General features: G+C 45.5%; 1 protein-coding gene across 2 annotated transcripts in view; it reads left to right on the top strand.

Moving 5' to 3' along the window:
* Positions 1 to 25,820, top strand: part of LOC130193219 (protein unc-13 homolog C-like) — a 153,777-nt gene that overhangs the window by 8,023 nt on the left and 119,934 nt on the right. Inside the window, exons 2-6 of one of the 2 annotated variants that reach the window (XM_056413662.1) lie at positions 5,271 to 5,293; positions 5,933 to 5,979; positions 12,297 to 12,375; positions 16,215 to 16,286; positions 24,326 to 24,545. In XM_056413662.1, the coding sequence (XP_056269637.1) occupies positions 5,271 to 5,293; positions 5,933 to 5,979; positions 12,297 to 12,375; positions 16,215 to 16,286; positions 24,326 to 24,545 (441 nt within the window). Of the gene's footprint in view, positions 1 to 5,270; positions 5,294 to 5,932; positions 5,980 to 12,296; positions 12,376 to 14,736; positions 15,317 to 16,214; positions 16,287 to 24,325; positions 24,546 to 25,820 lie in introns of those variants that run through there. The other variant, XM_056413663.1, reaches the window with a different exon arrangement.

Below are 25,820 nucleotides of genomic sequence, written 5' to 3'. Positions count from 1 at the left end.
ATATACACACCATTACTTTAATTAAAATTATTCAATTAATCTCACTTCTGTCTCAATGTGTGTTACATTTTTCAATGATGTCTTAATTGAAAAATAGCTGTTTGAGGCTAATACCAGCATTGTTGTATGCTGGTTGATTAAAACAAAATTAAAAAGAAGTGTTAAGAGTCGATCTGACAGTCTGTCTCATTGAGTGATTGACTCACTTCTCAGTGTTGACTCGTGCTTGTGTGAGATGAGGCACGCTGTGGACCTCGGGCCCACGACTCCAAATTAAAATGTGTGACCAATGGTCCTTACTGGCCACTGGCTCTTTTCTGTATCTCTCTATTAGTTAGTGGTCTAAAGCATAATATTTGCACACGTTACTGCTGTTTAGTGTTCCTCGGTTCTATGAACAGTCACAGATGAGTCCAGATGCTGTTAGTTTTCACTTCATCCAACAAATTGAAAACAATTGTAAAGTAATTCTGAAACTGGGCACTTCGCAGATGATGGAAAACAGGCTTCCGGACGCGCGTGAATTAAGTTATACAAGCATTCAAGGCCTCACGATCGTGGTCTTCATCGGCTCCTCCGCCCTCCTTCCGGCGTCGAGAATACCTGTGTAAGAGACCCGATTTCTCTCATCCACGGAGTTTTATACTCAATGTCCCTGGCCCCGGTCAAAACGTCACTTCCGGTCAAGTCGCTAAACAAGTATTTTCACAATAAGAGTCCCGTCTTGGTATTGTCCGCATTAAAGTCACTTTCACAATAAAAGTCCCTTGTTATTGTAAGTCACTTGACGGAATTCAACCGGCCTCGTCAATCTATAATACTAACATAGTCACTCTCATGCAACATACATTAATTCTTGCCATTTACATTTGCATAGAGTAAACATTACCCCTATGCTTCATAATACATTAATAACGATATCAATATTCTCCCTAATATTTCCTATTATAACATCTTTCTATATGTATTAATTTAAAACATAAGACCTCTGCACATGTTATCAAAATAAACTATTACAACCTAACACTATTAAGACAGAATGAGACGATACGAGTAGATGGGATTTGATGTAGGATTACATACAGACCAAAGAAAGGCAAACGTCCGTATATATTAATCTGGTACACGATATACTCCCGCCTAATTAGCTTTACGCCTTCATCCCGTGTTGCCGATGTGTGCTCCTCATGCTCTGAAAGCATGCCGGCTGGTGTCCGTGGGAACCGTAAAGGGAGTCTCGGGCGTACGACCACTCGCTGCCAGGCCTGTCTTTTAAACCGGCGACAGCGGTGTCGATATTCAGATGTAAATTCGCACTCCCAAGGGCATTCTGTAACCAGGTCAGCCTTGCTTGGAATATCTATAGAGGTCTGCCGCTCGGGAAGTTTGCCGCTCGCTCCCCTGGGGGAGTGAAGGAGTCAGACTCCTCGTTGTGCTTAGTGCGCCATTTCTAGAGAAAGTGAGTGGATGTGAAAACATGTGTGTTGTCCGTGGTTGTAGGTGATAGCGAAGCGCTGACTGATTCAGTGGCGCTTTTTTCATTTGACAGCTGTAAACGGGTAGAGCCTCCCCCTCCGAAGTGTACTCTATAAACTTGGAGGAGCATAAACATCACCTCCTTTTGCTGCGTTGTCAAATCATCATCATTTCCATCGTACTATGTCCCCCTAACTTTCTCAATAGCGTATAATAACTTGGATTGAGTCAATAGATTTGCCTTTATGTGCACAATTTAGATCTCTGATTCCAAAAAACTAAAACCTATGATGAGATAAGGGTCGATAACCCGCTCTGGCCAAATGCTCTCTTCCTGATTCATCGTGACAAGGATTTTTTTCTCTTTCCGCTGAAATTAAACCAAAAAACCTCTCTCGCATCAGTCTGCCGCAAACACAGTTTGGTTATGTGATATGGTTTGAGGTATCTGATGGACAGGAAGTGAACAAATTGAAGCCACCACATTTTTTATTACATCGAAGCCTGGAGGGCTACAACCTCTCAATACACACATTTCCCCTTCGTCACTCTTCTCATCACACATCCTGTAACACAGGGAGTATTCATGACATGGCATTCAAAGGTCTGATATGTGACGAAGTGAAATGTCTTTGCATTGTCTCCATCTGTATTTTTTTCCTTGCACAGGAACTTGAGAAAACCATTAAGTTGTAAAAACACAAAATATCCTGGTGTTGCTGAACAAAAGGTCCACCGCGATATGATGGAAGAGATGCACACAATGCACCATTATATAATTATAAAGACAACAAATACATGCATGCTATGGAATTCTAGCATAAATAAATACAGGGATAATACATTGTTTGCTGTAGCTCAGGGAACTCACAAGCACATCACGTTAAGCAATATTTTGAACCGTAATACGTGTTACTATTTAACAATGTTCACACTTAAATGTTCACGTTAAATCTCATAAATCTCATTTTGTCTTTTCTGAGAGTTGAGTCCGGGGTCGTGCGGACAGACATCTTTTTATCCTGTTTTGTGAGGTGGCTAGCTTCACGCGGTGTGAGGTGGCTGAATGTTTTTTTTTTTATTACCAAAGATGAGTTACTTTTATATGTGTGATTCAAAGGCACCGTCAGTTGAGCTGGAAAATGTGTCTATCACATAAACGACGGCTCTTTTCCGAGGTGAAATGCTCAAGATATAATGTTGATAACAACACTCGAATTCAACCTGAATGTTTTTAATATTCACTTATTATTTTATGTTTGATGATAGTTTAACATTATTGCTTCCATGATTGAATCTTTTTTTAAAGATAAGCATTTCACCTGTAACTTCAGATATTAAATCACAAGACACCATTTTCCTCCAGTGAGATTGTGAGAGTTGACATCAGCATGCAGTTCTGCTCTGGTGAGCTTTAGTATTTTTATTTTATCAGGATGTGTTCACTGTAAAGCCGACAGCCCGGGCTGAGCCGGCATCTCGATCCGATGAGCCCGACCACAAATTGGTGGTCATGTCAGACCTCACGGTTCCTCTCAAGCCTCCTGCTCCAGCGACTCCACTCACACACACACTCCTCTTCCGTAGCACACACCTTGTGAAGGCTACACTTGTGCTATCACTACTAATTCAGTCGAGCTGTAGACTTTATTCCAATACGCAAACTGTGAGTTTCCTTTTATTTCCATTGTCATTTTTCTAGAAGTCTGAACAGCACCTCAGTTTACTGTGTGTGTGGACTCAAAGTAAGATATGGCAACTTGAAGATGCTCTCTCATTGATAGTTATTGTCAAATATATTTAATACAAAACCTGAAATGGCTGTTTGGGCTAAAGCTTAAAGATATGTGTTCATCCCCCTACGCTGCTGTGGTCTTTAAACGCCTTGGAAGTAGAATAAGGCCATATCTCTTCTGATTGGCTGTCACATGCCGAGCTCTTTGTTATCCTGATTGTTCTGCGTGAAATGCTTTTGTCAACATGCTGAATGCTGCAAAACCAGACTTATGGAAATCAGTCTTCACAAGTTTGATTTTTTTCTCTCAATTTAATAAAGATAGTTTTATTATCATAAAGGTCAATCCTCTCTCGCTGTGTCTGTGTGTGTGTTTATATACACACACACCACTATGTGTCTGTTAGTGTGTCTCTGTACCTGTGTGTGTGTGTGTGTGTGTTGCGGGGTCAGGTCCTCGTTCCACTATCAGCCATGTGCAGGCTTTTTCCTCTCCTGGCAGAATCTGATCTACGGACGCTGTAACCACGCGTGTGTCGGCACTGAAAAGCAGATTTACTGCTGCTGTTGATACCGCAACACGTTGCCCACAGCTCTCACACACACACACACACATGGAGGGTTTCCTACCAGTCAATTCCAATTTTTCCACAGATTTAAGGCGCCTGTGAAACGAGGTTCATATCAGCAGCCTTCTGCCTATCTGGGTGGTCTGGCTTTATCTGAGACGTCTCTATCTCGCCGTGCTGAGTGGAGCTCAGCTGATCGCCGTCCTCGACACCGACATGCAGCTCGGCTCCACTTTGAGCGCTGTGAAAAAAACCTTTTCAAAAACTATACTACCTATGTTTAAAATATCAGGTTCTATAAATTCAGAATCCTTTTTAAATTAAAATGAGTAATCTTCTTTGAGTACCATCGTCATGAAAAGATACTGGACCACTCGTGGTGCTGTAGAGCCCTCTGGTTAATGGCATACAGCAAATACTCTGTATCGCGTCCTCAATTCATGTGCAGGTCCAGAGTTAATGCTTTTTAACGGTTAACAATGATCATCTTCACGATATTTTTTCTTCCCGAAAAATCGAGAATGTAATCGGGCAAAATTAAAAATATTTACATTTCCTTTTTTGCTGCATTAGCTATGCAGAAAACAAACAGGCCGTCGGATTGTTTTTAATCAGCGCGGCAATTTGATCTTTCTCGTTGCGAACAGCTGTTTTCCGATTGTAGCACATTAGATCACGATTATGATGTCATTAATCACCCGTGGATCAATAGCACAGTAATTACACCTCTGCAATCGTGCTTATTCAAAGGGATCGTCTTCTCCCAGTTCTTCTCCAAAATGGCAATATGATACCAACCGCTTGTGCTTCTTACCTGATGTCCCACGTCTCCACAGATATGATCGTTAACTCCTCTAATGCTAATCAAAGGCGTCATTTAAAAAAAAAGTATGCTGTATTGATTTAAAATATTCTATATGTGATGTTCACATTTGAACCTTTAGCTGAGAGCCTCCTGTTCTACGGCTTTTATTACCTTCGCATTGAAAATGCGGAAGGTTATGTTTTGATCGCCGTGTACTTATTTATTTATTTATTTGTATGCGTGTTACTTGCATAACTCAAAAAGTATTAAACCGAATCGCATGCAATTTGGTGGGATGATTGGTTATTATCCGGGGACCATTTGATTAGATTTTGGGATCGATCGGGTCAAAGGTCAATGCCAAGGTCATGAAAAGGTCAAATATTCTTTTTACCATAGCACGGTCAATTTGTATCCAATTGGCATGCAACTAATGCCAACATGTTCATAATTCAATGCCCAATCTTGTGATATGCGAAGGTATGCGCTCTACCGAGTGCCCATTCTATTTGCATATGGTATTCAACTATTCACACACCTTCTCCTTGATGTTGATTGTCTTCATCTCTGCATAAATTGCTTCTGCATAAACAGAATTGTGTCATCTTCGTAGTGATAGCAGATGACTGTCCTAACTAAGTGTGTGTACTCTTCCCTAACGCACGACTGTCGTTTCTCCTTCCAGACAGCAGTGCTTTGGACTCACAGGTTTTAAGTCTTCTTTTATCATCAACCACGTGGATATTTGATATTTTCATGTCCATGTGTATATGTGTGTGTCTTTGTGTTATGTGGTGTGCGGATTTTGCATCTCACTTGAATTTGATTTGAAATAATAAGTCTGTGAGAGTGTGTTAGTGTGTTTGTTTCTTTGTTTGGAGATACATTGACGTAAATATCCGTAGTTCTGAAAATTGAATGCAGCATGTCCCCTCGAGCCCTGTTGGTGCCGCTTATCCTTTTATTCCTATTCGGAAACTGATTTGTGTCTCAAACTGGACATTTGGGCCTGTAAATGGGGGGGGGGGGGTTACGCAATAAGCAAATCTGGCCTGAAGCGCCGACAGCGGCACAACTCTCGAGTCTTGAGACCACAAATTACATTGATGTGGAACAATTTGGTCTTCTGCCTGCGGTGTCCTCCCTCCCTTCCTCCCCGTGCTGTCCTCCTCCGATCTGTTCATCTGACCCTGAATTGACCCTCAACATGTACTCTATGTGTCCCAGTTCATTTCCATCTGACTGGATGTGCATTTATTTAGCGTTTGATTTGCTTTGTGTGTTTAGTTGTGTGCACGTTACCTTCTACTTCTTTATTCTGACCTGGTGTGTTTCTTCCCTCTGCAGCCTCACAGCATTCTGGACCCCAAACTGCTCGGCCTGCAGACCGGAGGGTGAGTGATGGCTTCACTTCCCTGATTGGAGCACAGTTACACGCATCTTAGCTGCTGTGCTGTTGTGTATCCCATACTGAGGCCCTGTTGTGTATCCCCATACTGAGGCTCCGTTGTGTATCCCCATACTGAGGCCCTGTTGTGTATCCCCATACTGAGGCCCTGTTGTGTATCCCCATACTGAGGCCCTGTTGTGTATCCCCATACTGAGGCTCCGTTGTGTATCCCCATACTTAGACCCAGTTGTGGATCCCCATACTGAGGCTCCGTTGTGTATACACATACATAGGCCCCATTGTGTATCCCCATACTGAGGCCCTGTTGTGTATCCCCATACTTAGACCCAGTTGTGTATCCCCATACTGAGGCCCTGTTGCATATCCCCACACTGAGGCTCCGTTGTGTATCCCCCCCACTTAGACCCCATTGTGTATCACCATACTCAGTCTCCATTTTCTATCCCCATACTGAGGCCCTGTTGTGTATCCCCATACTGAGGCCCTGTTGTGTATCCCCATACTGAGGCTCCATTGTGTATCCCCCTACTGAGGCCCCGTTGTGTATCCCCATACTGAGGCCCTGTTGCATATCCCCACACTGAGGCTCCGTTTTGTATCCCCCCCACTTAGACCCCATTGTGTATCCCCATACTCAGTCTCCATTTTCTATCCCCATACTGAGGCACCGTTGTGTATCCCCATACTGAGGCTCATTGTGTATCCCCATACTGAGGCTGATTGTGTATCCCCATACTGAGGCTCATTGTGTATCCCCATACTGTGGCTGATTGTGTATCCCCACAGTAACTTCTTTTAAATCACTTCTTAAAACCCATTTTTTTAGAGAACAGTTTTGAAGTGATGTCGTCCTTTTATGCACTTCTTTGGTTCCCCTAATTTAATTCCTCTGTTTTTCTTTATTTTGTATTTTACCATTTGTTTTGCCTTGATTCTCCACAGAGCACTTTATAAACACTGTTTTTAAAGGTGTTATATAAATAATGTAATCATTATTTTATTATTATTATTATTATTATTAATATAAGGTGGCATGCTCCCTGTTAGGAGAGGATGCATATTCAAGATGCCTTCACAACATCTATTTAGGAATTCATCCTCTCGGCTTCACACGTCTGATGTGAGCCAACTGTTGTCAGAAGGGAAAACAAAGAGCTAATATTCACAATTAAGTTACATCATCAGCGCGTACTGCGAGATTAAAGCCATCTGTACATTGTTCATACAGTAAACAGACACAGAGGAGCCAGGGGCCCCTTAGGGTAAGGCAGTAGTCCCTTAGGGTAAGGCAGGGGCCCCTTATGGTGAGGCAGGGGCCCCTTAGGGTGAGGCCGGAGTCCCTTAGGGTAAGGCAGGAGCCCCTTAGGGTAAGGCAGGGGCCCCTAAGGGTAAGGCAGGAGTCCCTTAGGGTGACGCCGGAGTCCCTTAGGGTAAGGCAGGGGCCCCCTAGGGTGAGGCCGGAGTCCCTTAGGGTAAGGCAGGAGTCCCTTAGGGTAAGGCAGGGGCCCCTTAGGGTAAGGCAGGGGCCCCTAAGGGTAAGGCAGGAGTCCCTTAGGGTAAGGCAGGGGCCCCTTAGGGTAAGGCAGGAGTCCCTTAGGGTAAGGCAGGGGCCCCTTAGGTTAAGGCAGGAGTCCCTTAGGGTAAGGCAGGGGCCCCCTAGGGTGAGGCCGGAGTCCCTTAGGGTAAGGCAGGAGTCCCTTAGGGTAAGGCAGGGGCCCCCTAGGGTGAGGCCGGAGTCCCTTAGGGTAAGGCAGGAGTCCCTTCGTGTAAGGCAGGGGCCCCCTAGGGTGAGGCCGGAGTCCCTTAGGGTAAGGCAGGGGCCCCTTAGGGTGAGGCAGGGGCCCCTTAGGGTAAGGCAGGAGTCCCTTAGGGTAAGGCACGGGCCCCCTAGGGTGAGGCCGGAGTCCCTTAGGGTAAGGCAGGAGTCCCTTAGGGTAAGGCAGGGGCCCCCTAGGGTGAGGCCGGAGTCCCTTAGGGTAAGGCAGGAGTCCCTTAGGGTAAGGCAGGGGCCCCTTAGGGTGAGGCAGGAGTCCCTTAGGGTAAGGCAGGAGTCCCTTAGGGTAAGGCAGGGGCCCCTTAGGGTGAGGCAGGGGCCCCTTAGGGTAAGGCAGGAGTCCCTTAGGGTAAGGCAGGGGTCCCTTAGGGTGAGGCAGGGGCCCCTTAGGGTGAGGCAGGGGCCCCTTAGGGTGAGGCAGGGGCCCCTTAGGGTAAGGCAGGGGCCCCCTAGGGTGAGGCCGGAGTCCCTTAGGGTAAGGCAGGGGCCCCTTAGGGTAAGGCAGGGGCCCCCTAGGGTGAGGCCGGAGTCCCTTAGGGTAAGGCAGGGGCCCCTTAGTGTAAGGCAGGAGTCCCTTAGGGTAAGGCAGGAGTCCCTTAGGGTGAGGCAGGGGCCCCCTAGGGTGAGGCCGGAGTCCCTTAGGGTAAGGCAGGAGTCCCTTAGGGTAAGACAGGGGCCCCTTAGGGGAAGGCAGGAGATTCAAGATTCAAGATTCAAGATGTTTTATTTGTCACATACACACACAGGGTGTGCAGTGAAATGAAAGTGGCAATGCTCAGCAGGAATGTGCAAGGGCAACAAGTACACACTATTTACAAATAAACAACACAATATTTACAGTAAGTGTGTGTGTGTGTGTGTGTGTGCCTAAGAGGGGCAGTTGTGTGGGTCTATGTGGGGGTCCTGGTGAGGTCGGAGTTCACAATCCTGATGGCCTGAGGAAAGAAACTCCGTCTCAGTCTCTCTGTTCTTGCAGCGTGACTACGGAGGCGCCTGCCTGACCGCAGCAGCTGAAACAGTCTGTTGTTGGGGTGGTGAGGATCCTTCATGATCCTGCCGGCTCTGGTTCTGCACCTCCTGGTGTACAAGTCCTGCAGGGAGGGTCGCGTGGTCCCAATAGTGCGCTCAGCCGAACGCACTACTCTCTGCAGAGCCTTCCTGTCCTGAGCGGAGCAGTTGCCAAACCAGGCTGTGATGCTTCCTGTCAGGACGCTCTCTACAGCTCCAGAGTAGAAGGACTGAAGGATCCTCTGGGAAACTTTAAATTTCCTCAGCTGCCTGAGGTGGTAGAGGCGCTGCCTTGCCTTTCTCACCAGAGTGTCTGTGTTTGTTGACCATGTCAGATCCTCGGTGATGTGGACTCCCAGGTATTTATACCCGCTCACCCTCTCCACAGTAGTCCCGTTAATCCCCAGTGGTGAGTACGTCCTCTGTTGTTGTACCCTCCTAAAGTCCACAATCAGCTCCTTAGTTTTGGTGACATTCATGATGAGGCTGTTGTCCCGGCACCAGAGTGACAGATCAGCAACTTCCTCCAGGTAGGCCTTCTCGTCGTTGTCGGAGATCAGGCCCACCACCACTGTGTCATCCGCAAACTTGATGATGGTGTTGAGCTGAACCTGGCCACACAGTCATGTGTACAGGAGTACAGTAGGGGCTGAGGACGCAACCCTGGGGGATCCTGTGTTCAGGGTGAGGGATTTGAGGTGTGTCTGCCCACCCTGACCACCTGTGGCCTGGCGGTCAGGAAGTCCAGGATCCAAGCACACAGGGGGTGTTCAGTCCCAGCTCAATCAGCTTGCCGCCAGTCTGAGGGGACTATGGTGTTGAAAGCTGAACTATAATCAATGAACAGCAGTCTCACATAGCCCCCTCTGGCTGTCCAGATGAGAGAGTGTGGTGTGCAGTACCTGGGAGACAGCATCATCCGTGGATCTGTTTGGGCGATAAGCAAACTGCAGCGGGTCCATGGAGGAAGGGAGGAAGGCGCAGATGTAGTCCTTTATCAGCCTCTCAGCATTTCATGACCACCGAGGTGAGGGCCACCGGTCGGTAGTCATTCATACATGCTGGAGAAGCATTCTTGGGCACAGGGACAATAGTGGATCTCTTGAAGCAGGCGGGGACCACGGACTCAGCCAGGAGAGGTTGAATATTGTGGTGAACACTGGAGCTAGCTGGTTAGCACAGGTCTTCAGTACTCGCCCAGATATGCCATCTGGACCTGCAGCTTTCCTGGTGTTCACCCTCAACAGAGCCCTCCTCACACTGTGCTCGGTCACAGAGAGTGTGTGTTCATCCCCAGCGGTAGAACTCACCTCGCTACGCTTAACGGTGTTGTTGTTAGCGCGAGCTAGCGCTGTTGTTGCTAGCCTCAAACCGTGCATAAAATGAGTACAGGTCGTCCGCTAGGGATGCGTCGGCACTCACCATAGCGCGGGGTCTGCTCTGGTAGTTTGTAATAGTCCGTAGCCCCTGCCATAGGCGCCTGGTGTCGCGCTGCTCCATCTGTGATTCCACTCTGTCTCGGTACCTCCTTTTGGCGTTCTTCACCGCCTCCTCAGTCCATAGACCGCTGCCTTGTACTCGTCCATGTTGCCGGATACAAGACCGGAGTTATAGGCAGCAGTACGGGCGTTCACAGCTTCACGGATGGATCTATCAACCCACGGCTTTTGATTAGGAAAGACCCTAACTTTTACCGTGGGGACGATGGTGTCCGTTAGCGTTGCTATGAGGCTCATTGCTACTTCAAAACTTCGCTGACGTCACTGGAACTGGATTGGATCATGTCCCAGTCGACAATACTCAGAGCGCCCTGTAGCTCAGCCTCTGATTGGTCAGACCACCGCATTACGTTCCTCGTCACTACCGCTTCACGCGATCCTTTGTTTATACTCCGGAAGCAGAAAATGGCGGCATGGTCTGATTTCCCTAACGGAGGGAGAGAGACAGCCTTATAGCCTCTCTTGAATGGCGTATAGCAGTGGTCCAACGTTCTTTCCCCTCTGGTAGCACACGTAATGTGCTGGTGAAAGTTCGGCATGACTTTTTTTAGGTTTGCCTTGTTAAAGTCCCCAGCCACCACCACAGCCGCGTCGGGATACTTGTTCTGATGCCGACATAACACATCATGTAGGTCCGATAGTGCTACGTCGGTGTCCGCTTGTGGTGGAATGTAGACGGCTGTGGAGCCCCTTAGGGTAAGGCAGGGGCCCCTTAGGGTAAGGCAGGAGCCCCTTAGGGTAAGGCAGGGGTCCCTTAGGGTAAGGCAGAGGCCCCTTAGGGTAAGGCAGAAGCCCCTTAGGGTGAGGCAGGGGCCCCCTAGGGTGAGGCTAGGGCCAGAGGGGGGACAGCTGGTCAGACTGTGTGTCTTTCGGGGTCGTTCTTTAAGGTGTGAACACATGATGTCGCTGCTGGTGGAACAGAAGCAGCTGGAGGAGCTCTGTCGTTGCGGATGCATCGGGGGCCTCGATGTCACGCTGAGGTCATTAGAGAGACTTTGAGTGGCAGTTGGGGTGATGCCTCAGAGAGCCTCGCGGGGGAGAGAGGAGCACAGCGGGTTGGGGAAGCAGAGCAAGATAACGGGAGGTTTTTTTGTGCCGTGTGCGAAAGTTTAAATACGTTTTTTCAGTCATCTTCAAATTTTGTAAATATGTATCTCGGCGCAGCCCACCTGTGGTGCAGTTATAGTGAAGCAAAAATGAGAACGATTCAGGTGGCATTTAATGATGATTTCAGTTTGTGACTCGTGATGTTCCCACTTTCCACGCCGTGTTGACGAATTTTAGATATCAATTTAAATGACTCAGAAAATGTAGTTATAAAAGGTTTAACTGAGCAAACACAGAGTGATAAGAGGTGTTTTCCTTGTTTCTGGAAACATTGGAACAAGTTGTAACTGCAGTGATTGTACCCGTGTCCTCGTATTGTATTGCATTTTTATATATTGTTGTTGTATTTGTGGTTGTTGCTTTATGGACTCATGAGTCTGGAATATAAGAAATATATATATATATATATATATATACATATAAATATATGTATATTTATAAATATATAAATATATATATATATTATATATACATATATATACATATATATATAAACACATATATATAAATATATATACAGTATATGTATATAAATATATATATATAAATACATATATATATATAAATATAAATACATATATATATATAAATATATATATATAAATACATATATATAAATACATATATATATATCTTTATATATATATATATATACAGTATACTTCGCTGCAGCAAAGCCACACAAAAAAAACATTTAGATGTAACGTCTAAGAGGTGAGAGGGATTACATGGAACTGGGGTGAGACAGGTTAGGTAGGAGGTATGATCCATGGTATTTCCCCGCTGTGTAAATCAAGTCCCGCCCCCCACCCCGCCCCTTTCCGTGTTGTAGTGTGTGTTGTCCCCCCGCCCACCCAGCATGGCATTATTATGATATTAATACACATTAAATCTGTCTGTCTGCTTCTCCAGGACCGGCAGTATTCTTTATGGTATTGACAGCATGCCAGATTTACGCCGCAAGAGGACAGTGCCTCTTGTCCGAGACCTGGTGAGTCATCGGCCTCAACGAGGTTATGTGTGTGTGTGATTTATGTATTTATGTCCAATCTTTCTTGAGTGACACCCCTCCCACACAACACACACACACGTTATATACCACGCTGGTGGAATCCGGCTTCCGTGTGAGTATGAACAACTGCAGAAGACAATGTTGACTTTACTGGGTACCCGGTAACATGTTGTAGTTTATTATTAATATACAATAGAACTAATTAAGTCTGGGTATGTTTTTTAGGCTGGTTATTAAAACTTAAATCAAGCTAGATTTTAAAAAGTTTGTTGAATGTGCACACGATTTGGGACGATTGCAGAATTCTTCCAGCTAGTAGTTAAAAACAAATAAACAGCTTAAAAAAAATAAAAAAAAATCCCATCAAGTCTAAGTGTGAGAGGAAGAAAACATGCCAATAAGGAGTTCATGGGTGATAAAAATAGCAACCGCTTAAAAAATATGGCTGTTTAGTGTGTAGCACTGCTTTGTGGGATTGTTTAATGTGACCTTAGCAATAACTCCAGGGCTTGATTAATTAGCCTGGAGAGGCTGTTTAAGACATTGCATCACAGCGATGCTCCGGCATTAGTTTTTATTGCCGCATAATGTGTCGTAACATATCCCACAGAGAGGGATATGTTTTCAGCGCAGTCCACTTTAGCTCCGCGCCACGCGATCGGAGACAAGGCGGCACGACGTCGTGACGCCAACGCGTCTGTTTACAACTGTTTGTCCTCTACGTTGAGCGTCTGTCTTGTGATTGTTTGTTTATCATCTCCGTGTAATTGAGTCTAAAAGACGCGAGAGAATGATCGGAAATCTCAAATTAAGTTGATTTGTGTGTAATACTTCAAATATTTCGATTTTTCTTGTGAAATAATATGATTGTGCAGCTTGCTGATGAATGTTTATATCACGGTGAACAACATGAGTTGATGCTGTATTTGTCCATATCTCTCATGAAATTAATAACCAACAATGTCTCTTGGTAAGTATGGGTTGTCGTTTTTATCTTCATTTAAAAAAGAAAAATCTGAATTTTGCGTGTATATATATATTTATATATATTTTCCATCCCTACATAGACCCATAACAGCTATGGGTGATATTTTTCAGTGAGTTGTCAGATTTCTGCCTCGCCGATGCTTTGCCGATTTTTTTTTTTTGCTCGGCAGGTTTTCTCGATAAAAAAAAAAATTTGAACTTTAAACTTGAAATGTTGACAACTCAACCCAAAAATATATCCGAGAGACTTCATTGACTTCTGATTTAACGGCGTTGAGGCTTTTAAATCATGTAAAAGCGACACTGAGCGAAGCCTTTTACACGTGGGATGAAGTCAGTAGTCGAGCGATCTAATTGGTCCCCCCCTCTCATGCCCCTCCTTTTGTCAACGTCACCCATTTGCTCTGTGATTGCTTTCCCGGGCAGCAGCAACAGCGGTTTTGATTGGAACAGACAGCATGGTCCCCCCTCCCCCCTCCCTCCCCAACCCCCTCTTGTACCATAGAGGGGGATGCAAAAGCGTAAACAACAACAACAACAAAAAACAAGCGTTGTAAATGGATTGAAAATCATTTTTTATAATGCTATATTGTAGTCGAATAGATAACATCACGACACATGGTTCTTATTCTATACAGTGGAGGGGGTAAAAAGTATTTAGTCAGCCACCAATTGTGCAAGTTCTCCCACTTTAAAAGATGAGAGAGGCCTGTAATTTTCATCATAGGTAGACCTCAACTATGAGAGACACAATAAGAAGAAGAAAAATCCAGAAAATCACATTGTCTGATTTTTAAAGAATTTATTGGTAAATTCCTCGGTAAAATAAGTATTTGGTCAACAACAAAAGTTCATCTCAATACTTTGTTATATACCCTTTGTTGGCAATGACAGAGGTCCAACGTGTTCTGTAAGTCTTCACAAGCTTTCCACACACTGTTGCAGGTATTTTGGCCCATTCCATTTTGGCCAAATTACAGGCCTCTCTCATCTTTTTAAGTGGGAGAACTTGCACAATTGGTGGCTGACTAAATACTTTTTTTCCCCACTGTATATATGCCCGTAGCAACCTCAACAGTGCTGGTGCATGTTGATAAAACAACAACAACAACAACAGCACTCTGGTTCATGTCGAGGTCACGTTCCCTTCTACATCCTCCATGGCTTCCTCCCGCGGATCTTTACCAGCGCCGGGCCGCACTGACGCGAGGGTCATGGTGGTAAAGACTGATCCAATATTGTCGGCTGTCCATGTCTGCTGTTACGCAACCTCCTCCCAGTATGGAGGGCTTTAATGTTCATCAATTTATGGTCACTCAAAAAACTCAATGGATACAACAGCTAATTTACATTTGTGTATCTGTGTGCGTCCGTGTGTCACCTGTTGTGTGTGTGTGTTTAATGTTTAACGCTTATGAACGTCTGAGCAAATGTGCGTGTGTTCTTTTCATATGTTTTAAGTGTGTGTGTGTGTGTGTAAGTCTGTGTCGTGCAGTGCAAGCTGGCTTCATCCATACATGAGTGTGTGTGTGTGTGTGTGTCTTGTGTTTCTCTGTTTGTGTCAAACTTTAATGTGCAGAGCAGACAGCAGAAAATATGATCAAAGCTTCATCCAACAGAGAACTGAAAATAAATGCCACGCATGACTGCAGTTAAGTAATAACTACCAGTGCATGAGCGGAGACAGAATCATGCAACGGCCGTTTTAATCTCTCTTGATGAATAGTTGAATCTTTCTAGAGCTCGGTGCCCCTTGAACCAACAGTCCCCGCATGGCAGTTGAGACACCTGTGCGCTCAGAATGGATATTAAATACAAATTATTTCTGCTGTTTGTGCTTTTAACATTCTTCCTCACGCCCTTTTTGTCTAATTCAATTTCTTCTGTTTGTGTTCCTTCTCTATCCGTGGCCTTTTGGATATCACAGGCTTTGGTAAGCTTCCCTCTACGTCTCCATGAGCTGTGAGAGCTGAAATATGAAGGTGTCACCTGGATCCATAACAGCACTGGTTCTTAACCTCTGTGAAATAATTTTTTCAGCCAAGTACCCCCTAACTAGACATGTTTTGGTGAAATACACAGCGCTGTGCCATCAGTGTCTGATTTAATATAGAATATATATTACATTACATGTAATTTAGCAAACGCTTTTATCCAAAGTGAATTACAATAAGTGAATCAACCACGAGTAAAAACTCAGAACAACAAGAATCAAGCATGTAATATTTCTTTAAGATAGCCAAACTACAAAAATACCATGAGTAATATCATAAGTAATACCATAAGTAATACCATGAGTAATACTAAACGTATTACCATAAGTAATACCATACATCTTACCATGAGTAATACCATATGTAATACTATAAGTAATACCATGAGTAATATCATAAGTAATACTATAAGTAATACCATGAGTAATACCATGAACAATACCATTAATACCATAAGTAATACCATTAATACCATAAGTAATACCATGAGTTAGTGCAATTCAAGTGCTAATAAATTATGTTCATGAACTTACACTTATATTCTATTTTGAAAATATTTTTTTAATGGATGCACATTTTTAAATATTTTTTACTGATCTCATGAACCCCTGGAGTACCTTGACGGACCTCCAGGGGTTCACGTACCCCAATTTGAGAGCCACTGCATTACAGAAACTCAAGAGTCTTGTTTTTGTTTTGATCTATCGACTTTCCTGTGATTTAGCCAATGTCTTCTCTCTTATATATAAATATATAAATATATATGTGTAACCCATATCTATTGCGGCTTCATCCCTCTTCATTATCTCTCCTTTTCTTTCCTCGCTTCCCTCTCAGACCCTCACTGCTCGAAAGGCAGGCATCTCGTTCGCTCTGGTGAACCGCTCCACCCTGAACAATGACGATCTGGTGAGTACATCGGAGAACGTCGTTGTGTGTCTGTCGTCTCACCGGGTAACGGAGGCCTGGATGCCGTGGTCGCTCGTTGTTTTTTTAGGGTGTTTTTTTTTCTTTTCGAGAAGAGGGGGCTGGAACTCCGACAAACTTTTTTTTGATGTAGCTGTACTGTTTGCTGAAGCAAGATTGTCCTCCAGGGCCCCGGGACCACGTAGCCATAGATCGTTCCTCCAGGGCCCCGGGACCACGTAGCCATAGATCGTTCCTCCAGGGCCCCGGGACCACGTAGCCATAGATCGTTCCTCCAGGGCCCCCGGACCACGGAGCCATAGATCGTTCCTCCAGGGCCCCGGGACCACGTAGCCATAGATCGTTCCTCCAGGGCCCCGGGACCACGTAGCCATAGATCGTTCCTCCAGGGCCCCGGGACCACGTAGCCAGGAACACAGGGCTGCAAAATGAACATTAGGTGGATGATAAAGATTTTTTCTTTCGATGTATATATACAGAACGCCATCTTGAGCCTGCCTGTCACCTTCGTATCTACACACAGAAACATGAATGTTCCACCAGGAACCGAAAATGGTTCTTCCGAGTGATGCCATAGGGCAACCATTTTTGACTCCACAAAGAACCTTTCAAACCAGGGTTCTTTAAATAACCATTTCCTTAAAGAGTTCTGCAAATAACCTATAAAGGTATCTCAAAGAACCTTAAAGAAATGGTGCTTTAAGACACCATATCTGGTTCCACAAAGAACCTTTCAAACCAGGGTTCTTTAAAGAACCATTTCCTTAAAGAGTTCTTTAAAGGGTACCTGTAGTGCAAAACAACAACGTGCTACATCCATTCGGCGCATCAAATAAATGATATTTACCCCGCCGCTATTGTCAACAAGTCACGCATAGCCCGAGGATTTACATTTCTTTGTCAACATTCCGAGTCCGTGGGCGCTGCCATTTTGCTAGTTATTTACTCCAGCTCAAAGCTAACTATGACGTAGAGTCGTTGAAAGGAATTCAGCCAATCCGGAGCCACTTCTACACGCGTTGCTTCTTGGGATAGATCGGTGGCCTCAAGAATTACACAATCTATATCAGGGGTGCTCAATACGTCGATCGCGGCGACCTGCCAGTCGATCGCGGCGTAGTATTGGTAGATCGCATGACATAAAAAAAAATTGGCCCGCCCCCCTGTCACTTTCTCTATAGCGCCACATTACAGCAGAAGCATGTCATTTCTGTCTCTCCGTGTTGCGTTGACAGTCCTCTGCCCGCCGTCTCGTGCGCGCGGAGCTCCCGACACCGGTTTGCGCGCATCGGGACGGACGGAGCAAAGAAAAGTCACTAGCACCCCGAACATGTCGGCCGAACATTGCATCAATGAAAGACATCTCCAGCGCTGGCTTATGCGCGATGTAGCTCTCAAGCTCACGCTTTGTGTGAAGCAGATGAGGTCTAATGACACTATATCATCGGACATAAGTTCGTGCTCTTTACAACAAATGCACTCTCTGTCTGTTTTTGTGGCACATTTCCCACAACTGCACCAAACGTCCGCCGACTTGCGTGCACGGTCCGCACGGTGAAGCATCTGGACCGGCGGTCCTTCGGCATCAACTTCATCTGAATCATCGCTATCGCTGTCACAATTCACTAAATGGGGATAGTCTGCTTTTAAAGGTTCAAACAAGTATCCAGTTGCTGAATCAGACAATCTTTCATCGTCCATATTCTCAATCTCTCAGCATTTGTTTGCGAGCGCTCGACGTTGTTTACATTGGTTTCTGAACACATCCGCTGTGGCTGGCTGTCGATCTCTCAACGATTTGACGTCACACCACCCGCGACATATTCAAGCTCCAGTGCAATGTCGCATGTCGGAGTTGAGGACTTTGAACAGCCTAAACTACGTATTGTTATTGAATACTGGACCGTCAGTGCATGAATAACCTTTAGAAACACATTATCTTTTGATCTGGCTACATATTGTTTTGCACTACAGGTACCCTTTAATGAACCTATAAAGATGTCTCAAAGAACCTTAAACAATTGTTATTTAAGGCACCCTTGTTGGTTCCACAAAGAACCTTTCAAACCAAGGTCCCTTAAAGAACCATTTCCTTAAATAGTTCTTCAAAGAACCGATAATGGTGCCTCAATCGAAAAAATGGTTCTTTAATGCACCTTTTCTGGTTCCACAAAGAACCTTTCAAACCAGGGTTCTTTAAAGAACCATTTCCTTAAAGAGTTCTGCAAAGAACCTATAAGGGTGTCTCAATCGGAAAAAAATGGTCCTCAGTAGGTGATGATTCTTCGTAGAACCACAAAGCCTTTTAAAGAACCTTTTAAGAACCATTACTTTTCTGTGTGCATTACACATACTTCCATTTATTAAAATGGCTGCAGTGCTCCTTCTTTCAGATTATTTGGCTGAGTTCAGAATTCATAAATTAGGCCTTCCATTTAATTTATTCAATTCCTAATAAGTAGTAAGTGCTGTACATCGGAGGGAAAAAGCCGAACGTCTCAGTCGATGGCGTGAGGCACTTTTTTTGTCGTGCCCTCCAAAAAGCTCTCTCGGCTTTAATTGATTGCAATCCTTTTCCTCCCAGACAGCGAAGACAGTATTATGGGATGCAAACAGTTCTACAGCTACACAAACAAGCAGATAATCTCATAATCACTGGTGTGCAACACGGGTCCTCGTGGTCCCCGTGCCCAGTGGTCCTCTTGGTTTCCATGCCCGGTGGTCCTCTTGGTCCCCATGCCCGGTGGTCCTCTTGGTCCCCGTGCCCAGTGGTCCTCTTGGTCCCCATGCCCGGTGGTCCTCTTGGTCCCCATGCCCAGTGGTCCTCTTGGTCCCCATGCCCAGTGGTCCTCTTGGTTTCCATGCCCAGTGGTCCTCTTGGTCCCCATGCCCGGTGGTCCTCTTGGTCCCCATGCCCAGTGGTCCTCTTGGTTTCCATGCCCAGTGGTCCTCATAGTCCCCATGCCCGGTGGTCCTCATAGTCCCCATGCCCAGTGGTCCTCTTGGTCCCCATGCCCAGTGGTCCTTTTGGTCCCCATGCACGGTGGTCCTCTTGGTCCCCATGCCCAGTGGTCCTCTTGGTCCCCATGCCCAGTGGTCCTCTTGGTCCCCATGCCCAGTGGTCCTCTTGGTCCCCATGCCCAGTGGTCCTTTTGGTCCCCATGCCCGGTGGTCCTCATAGTCCCCATGCCCAGTGGTCCTCTTGGTTTCCATGCCCAGTGGTCCTTTTGGTCCCCATGCCCAGTGGTCCTCTTGGTCCCCATGCCCAGTGGTCCAGGGTCTTGATTGCTTACTAATATGGGTTTTATGTGATCAACGACTAATATCCCGGATGAGGTAGAAATGACGTCATAGATGTGATAATCGGTGTAGGGAAGGGAGCTGAGTCTCGGGTCACATTTTGGGGCGATCGCATCACATCGGTATAGTGTGAGGACGTGAACGGGGGGATAGATGTCCGATGTTCTGATCCGGAGCAAAGGAGGAAGTACAGTTTATAAAAATTGGTGTCCGAGGGAAGCTGCAGATCGTGCGGGCTTGTGCTAAGTAGGACGAGCAGATGTGACGAGTTTTATCTGCTGGCATTAAGTCCAGGAGAGTGCTTTCCAGTGAGGACTGCGAACGTACACAACATGACCATATGTTGTGTTTTAAGAGTGGAGAGAGAGAGGGGTTAGGGCAAGAGAAGGGAGGAGAGGATAGGGCGAGAAAAGGAGTGCAATAGGAAGAGAATGAGGGAGGATCAGAGCTATGGGTGTCTTATCATCACGACCCCCTCCTTGGCCTTTATTTGTCACTGATCAGGCGGCCATGTTGAACAATCTGCCCCCCAACTCCGGGGAAAAGATACTTAACCCTATTTAAATTCAGTTATTTATTATTTTTGCCCAATATCACAAATTACGAATCTGCCTCAGAGGGCTTTACAATCTATCCACATTATAACATCCCTGACCTTTGACCTCACATCGGATCAGGAAAAACTCCCCCCCAAAATTTTTAAAACCCTTGCACGGGGTAAAAAAGTGAAGACACCTTCAGGAGAGCACCAGAAGAGGGTCCCTCTCCAGGATGGCCAGAAGAATAGATGTCATGTGACCAGAAGGAAGCGTTACAGAGTTATAGATGACCGAGTGTATGAATAGTTCGCAGTAGGCATGGACCACGATCCAAAAAAGAGGGGCGGGGCATCAGCAAGGGCATGGCAGGAGGCCGGCCCACCAGGCATCTATGCCCCGATTCTTCCATTGTTTTCTTTCCTCTTAATTTGATTAAAATATCGCTCTCTGTCCTCTCTGAAGTATAGAAGTCTCTCTTTTGGCGTCCCGTATCTGCTTTTTAGAGCAGAAAGGAGCCTCATGTGGGCGCCGGCTAACGGACCGTATAGTGTCCGCTTCAATGTTCTGCCGTGTGTGTGATCCACGAGCACCGGAGCCTTTAAAGAACAGCGCCTGTCAACCCCCGCCGAGGTTTACCTGCCGAGACCAAAGGCAGAGACTCCCTCAGCGGTTTAAGGGAACCGCGATCTGACACGACGGGGTCGAGGAGGATACTGAAATAACATGTCATGCCTTGCTTGAAAGTCAGGTCAGATATCATCAGGCGAGCTAACGATACGACGTTGACTTGAGTATCGCAGTGGAAGATTTTCTCTGTCAATCTGGAAAGGAGGAATGAAGTCTCCAAATCTGCTTTTTATCGGTTTTATTCCTAGCAAGAAGGAAAGTTGTGACAAGTAGTTCCCTGAGGGTTCTCAGGGAACTCTGAGACACGAGATCCAACGAAGCAACAGTCACAGCCTCGTTTATACAACGCTAGGCTTACGACTCTTAAGGTGCGTTCACACCAAAAGCGTTGAGAATCGTAGATATGGGATCAATGTACAGATGCTAGCGGTTGCGATTGATGCGAATTTTCGAGTTGCGAAAGCCAATCAGCGTCGAGCTGCTCCTCCGTCGGTGAATCTAACTGCTGCTCTAGTGAAGCTGGAAGAGACAGTTATTCAGACCGAGCTGTGTGAGCCTACGGGTGATGTCATGTATACATATATATATTTATATTAATGTTATGAACCCAAACACGAGGGCGTTACATATTCAGGCGTCTGTGGGACGTCCTCAACAAGTATAAAGCAGAACTAGTGGTGAGTTCTTCACGGTGGATGAAGGAGATGATAACTGTTTCCATGGAGTAAAGCAACAGATATAAGCCCCGCCCCCTGTAAACCCCGCCACCTCTAAGCGAAAAGCCACAAATAATCACGCGAGTAAACTCACGGGAGTAAAGCGTTGAGACACGGAAGCAACAGACACGAGAAAATGGCAGAACCCAAAAAAACAAGCCACGCCCCCTTTAAGGCGCGAGTGAAGCGAAAAGCCACAAATGGTCGACGGTAAAGTGTTGCGAATATTCGAGCCTGATTCATATGACAATTTTAAAGAAGTAGTCCGGAAGGGTCAGCTCCTCATCGAGATTAAGACCCAGAGACCCTGTATCTGCTCCCCCCCCCCCTCCTCTCAGTGTGGAATCCCATTCATTATTTTACGAGAGCAGGCTGGTCTTCCCCGTATTTTTCCCCGCTCCCCTAAATCACTCTACCATAAACCTCGTGATCGCCTTATCGCTCCAGTTTCACATGACATGACAGAAATATATTTGACCGGTACAGCATCCTCGCCTCTGACCTCCGCCTCAGGAGGAGGAGGAGGAGGAGGAGGAGGAGGAGGGTGTTCTTCTCCGTCATGTTGCTCTCAGGCAGCAGCTGTCAATCAAACCCAGCCGTGTCTCACACACAATCACCAGGGTCACCTCCCGGTGAAACACACGGGCCGCGCACGCATCTGCTGCACAGGGTGTGCGATGCGGAGAGAGAGAGAGGGGGGGGGGGGGGGGTGAAGACGTCTAAAGAGACAGGAATATACTTTTGTTTATGAAATTTAGATGAAGAGTGTAGCTACGCGCTCATGCGACGGACGAAGAAATGGAACGAACAAAACAGAGAGGAGTGAAAGACGTGTTGGCTCCCTGCTCTCCTGTCAGTGACAGCGCAGCATTACATTCGGTGAGCCCCCCCCCACGTGTGTGTGCGTGTGTGCGTGCGCGAGTTGTGAGTTAATCTCGGACATCTGCTTCATCTCATCGTTCTGAGATTAAAAGGAGAGAAACGACGTCTCTCAGTCGGCCTGCTGCGTTTCATTAAACGTCTCCGGGCTCTCTGTTGCGTCAGAGCCTCGTCGTGCGTGTGTGTGTGTGTGTGTGTGTGTGTGTGTGTGTGTGCGTGTGTGTGTGTGCGTGTGTGTCTGCGTGTGTGTGTGTGTGTGTGCGTGTGTGCGTGGAGGTGTGTGTGTGTGTGTGCGAGTGTGTTCCAGCGAGCTTGGTGTTAAATCCTCATTGTCAAAATCAACACACACATCTTCTTTTCTTATTCTGTCACTTTCTCTCCCTCTCTGCCTCTCACTCTCTCTCTCCCGCTTTCCCTCTCTCTCTCTCTTTCTCTCTTTCCCTCTATCTTCCTTTCTCCTTCTCTCCCCTTCTCTCCATCTCCCTCTCCCTCTCCCCCTCTCCCCCATCACCCTCTCTTTCCCTCTCTCTCTCTCTTCCTCTCTCTCTCCCTCCCTCTCCCTCTCTCCCCCATCACCCTCTCTCTCTCTCTCCCTCCCTCTCCCTCTCCCCCTCTCCCCCATCTCCCTCTCTCTCTCCCTCCCCCCTCTCTCCCTCTATCTTCCTTTCTCCTCTCCCCTTCTCTCTCCATCTCCCTCTCTCCCTCCCCCTCTCCTCCCTCTCTCCCTCTCAATCTGGATAATGTTCACTTTTGAGAAGGAAAAAATAAAAACCTTATTTACAGCGCCCATCGATCCTTCCTTCCAGAATTGGCCCCCGGCCCCGTTTCTTTCCCTCTTTCTTTTTTCTCCTCCCATCCCTCGCGGTCGTGCCGCTGCAGTAAAGCTCTCCGCTGGAGGAGGCTTCTGTTTCCACGGCAATCATCCCCGACCGGCCTCGAGGAGACTTCAGCTTTTTGGTCCGTTAGGCGCTTTTTTTATTCAGCGGCCACTCGATGTGAACAAAGCCCTCGGAGCTCAGGGCGCCGTTAATCTGAGCTTAATGAGATGTGTAGGGCTGATTTTTTATTTTTTTTCCGCCGACCTCTAAGTTGATGATGAGGTAATCAGAAAAAAGGATCATGGCCGCCTTCCTCCATGTTGCCTCTGGGAATAAAGTATCTGTCCGAAGGCTTTCTCCAACAATACAAATGAAAAAAGAAAGCTCCCGTATTGATGAATGAGTCGTGAAGACGACTTTAAAGCAGAAGTGCGCTGTGACTTTGATCCTATTCAGACTGAAAGATCAATTTTAAACTCGCAGACTTCATATTCGTCTATATCGTGGTTCCTCTGCAGGTGCAACACTATTCCTCTTTTATTAGTCCTGATCTCAAGTTGTTTTTATCAACTTTATTAACCCATCTGCTATATGTTCTTTTCTTACATACAGCCGTGATGTTCCCGGGTCAATTTGACCCGGTTAATGTTAAATCACCCAAAAGTGGTCAGAAACCCCCCCAAAAAAACAACTTTATATCTAAAAACTATTGTTTGTACCTCATCACCAACAACATGACTAACAATTCAATCAGTTTTTATTGTAATTTAGTTATTCACCCCTCCATAGATCAGAGTTCAATCAGGAGAACTCACTCGTTTTAATGAAAAATACATGTTCAAACGATTTTTTTGTTGCATTGAAAAACATCTAAATCTAAATTGCATTAGTCCACCATAACATGTATTTTCTCCTAAATTTTATTTGCATTTTGTACGTTTTTTTTTTCATGGGGTGATGTAGATAAATAGAGATGAGACACCTGTCCTGTTCACGGTCATAACGACCCGCCCACTCAAAACCAAGCCAAATGAGTCATAAAGGATTTGTATGAAGTGATTACTCGTCATGTCTCTCTCTATATTCCCCTAGTCTATATTTCTCTCCACGCCTCACATACTATTATATATTCTTTTCTCCAGAAACTACACGTCTTCAAGAAGACCCTCCAGGCCTTGATCTACCCCATTTCCTCCACGACGCCCCATAACTTCGAGGTGTGGACGGCGACGGCGCCCACCTACTGCCACGAGTGCGAGGGGCTGCTGTGGGGCATCGCCCGCCAGGGCATGCGCTGCTCCGAGTGCGGCGTCAAGTGCCACGACAAGTGCCAGGACCTGCTCAACGCGGATTGTTTACAAAGTAAAGACGCTGGGATCCGTCCCACAATGCATTGCTGCACTTTGAAACCCGCAGCTACGCACATGTAGACGCATGCGATTGAGTGTAAAGCACTACAAGTGGTTGTGTGCGTGTCGTTTGTGGGAATTTATTAAAAAATAAGTTGCATTAATTCTCATATTTTGACATGATGAATCTTAATTTTCATTCATAATTTGAGTCTTATCTCATATTATTGCTGTAAGTCCTACAGTTCATGTTAATGCTGTTAGTATGTAATACATATTACACATCCTCTTTCATTTATCACTTCAAGTAACATAAGTTATACTAGTCACTGGCTTTTATTAAAGCTTATTAATAAGCTTTTTTTTAATCATGCGCAGCCTTGTTATCACGCTGTCGTCATATAGGAACAGTTTGACATTCAGGAGGATCCCAAAGGCAATAATCACACACTCCAAGTGGATTAGCTAAACTCATAAAACACAATGTTTTATAGCAGCATCACAATGTCTAGTATAGTATAGTTCAATCTGCGCTTTATCTTTATCATATTTCTGATCTGCATTTATGAACACACTCTGGAGACACGATTCTGTGATAAGCTACGGGGAATTATCCGCTTTGTGTTCCTCTTTTATCTTTTAACCCTTTGCAGGGCACTCATTGAAAAAAATGTCAATTCAAAATGTCTACATTACAGTGTTATTGAATGACATAACAATACTGTTTTACTGTGACATTCAAAAATATATATAATTTTTAGGTAGAAAATCAACATCAACGAAGTGATCATATTTGGTTCCTCGCCCGATAAAGGGTTAACAGACAAACGTTTGCATAAATAAACATGAAAGCGTGAATTTGGGATTTCTCAAAAAGTCATAGTGGCACACATACGATGTAAGGTTTATGGATGTACACACACAGTAGTGTAAACTCTTGCAGTATTAAGAAATAACAATGGTTATTAAATAATAAGACTGAGAGACTGCAGCTGTTGAATACATATTATACGCTGACACCGGGATGGATCACCAGTATTTCTTTGGGTATTAAATATGAGCCAAAACCAGAGTAGGAAATACACCAGGGCAAAGGGCAAAACTGCACCTAAGAAATAGAATTATGCCCCTCATATCACTAGGAGGGTCAAACAATGCCCCCATAATTTCCTCTAATAATTCCAATAATTTAATAGCGTTTTTTTGTGTTCTTTGTTGTGTGTGTCCTATCTGTTTTGCCTGTACTAGGTAGGTAACCAAAATATATATATATTTATATATATAAATA

The sequence above is a fragment of the Pseudoliparis swirei genome, chromosome 4 (assembly GCF_029220125.1).
Source record: "Pseudoliparis swirei isolate HS2019 ecotype Mariana Trench chromosome 4, NWPU_hadal_v1, whole genome shotgun sequence".
In the NCBI taxonomy this organism is placed as follows: Eukaryota; Metazoa; Chordata; class Actinopteri; order Perciformes; family Liparidae; genus Pseudoliparis; species Pseudoliparis swirei.
Note: the sequence above shows the minus strand (reverse complement) of the source record. Positions and strands in the feature narration are given on the sequence as shown.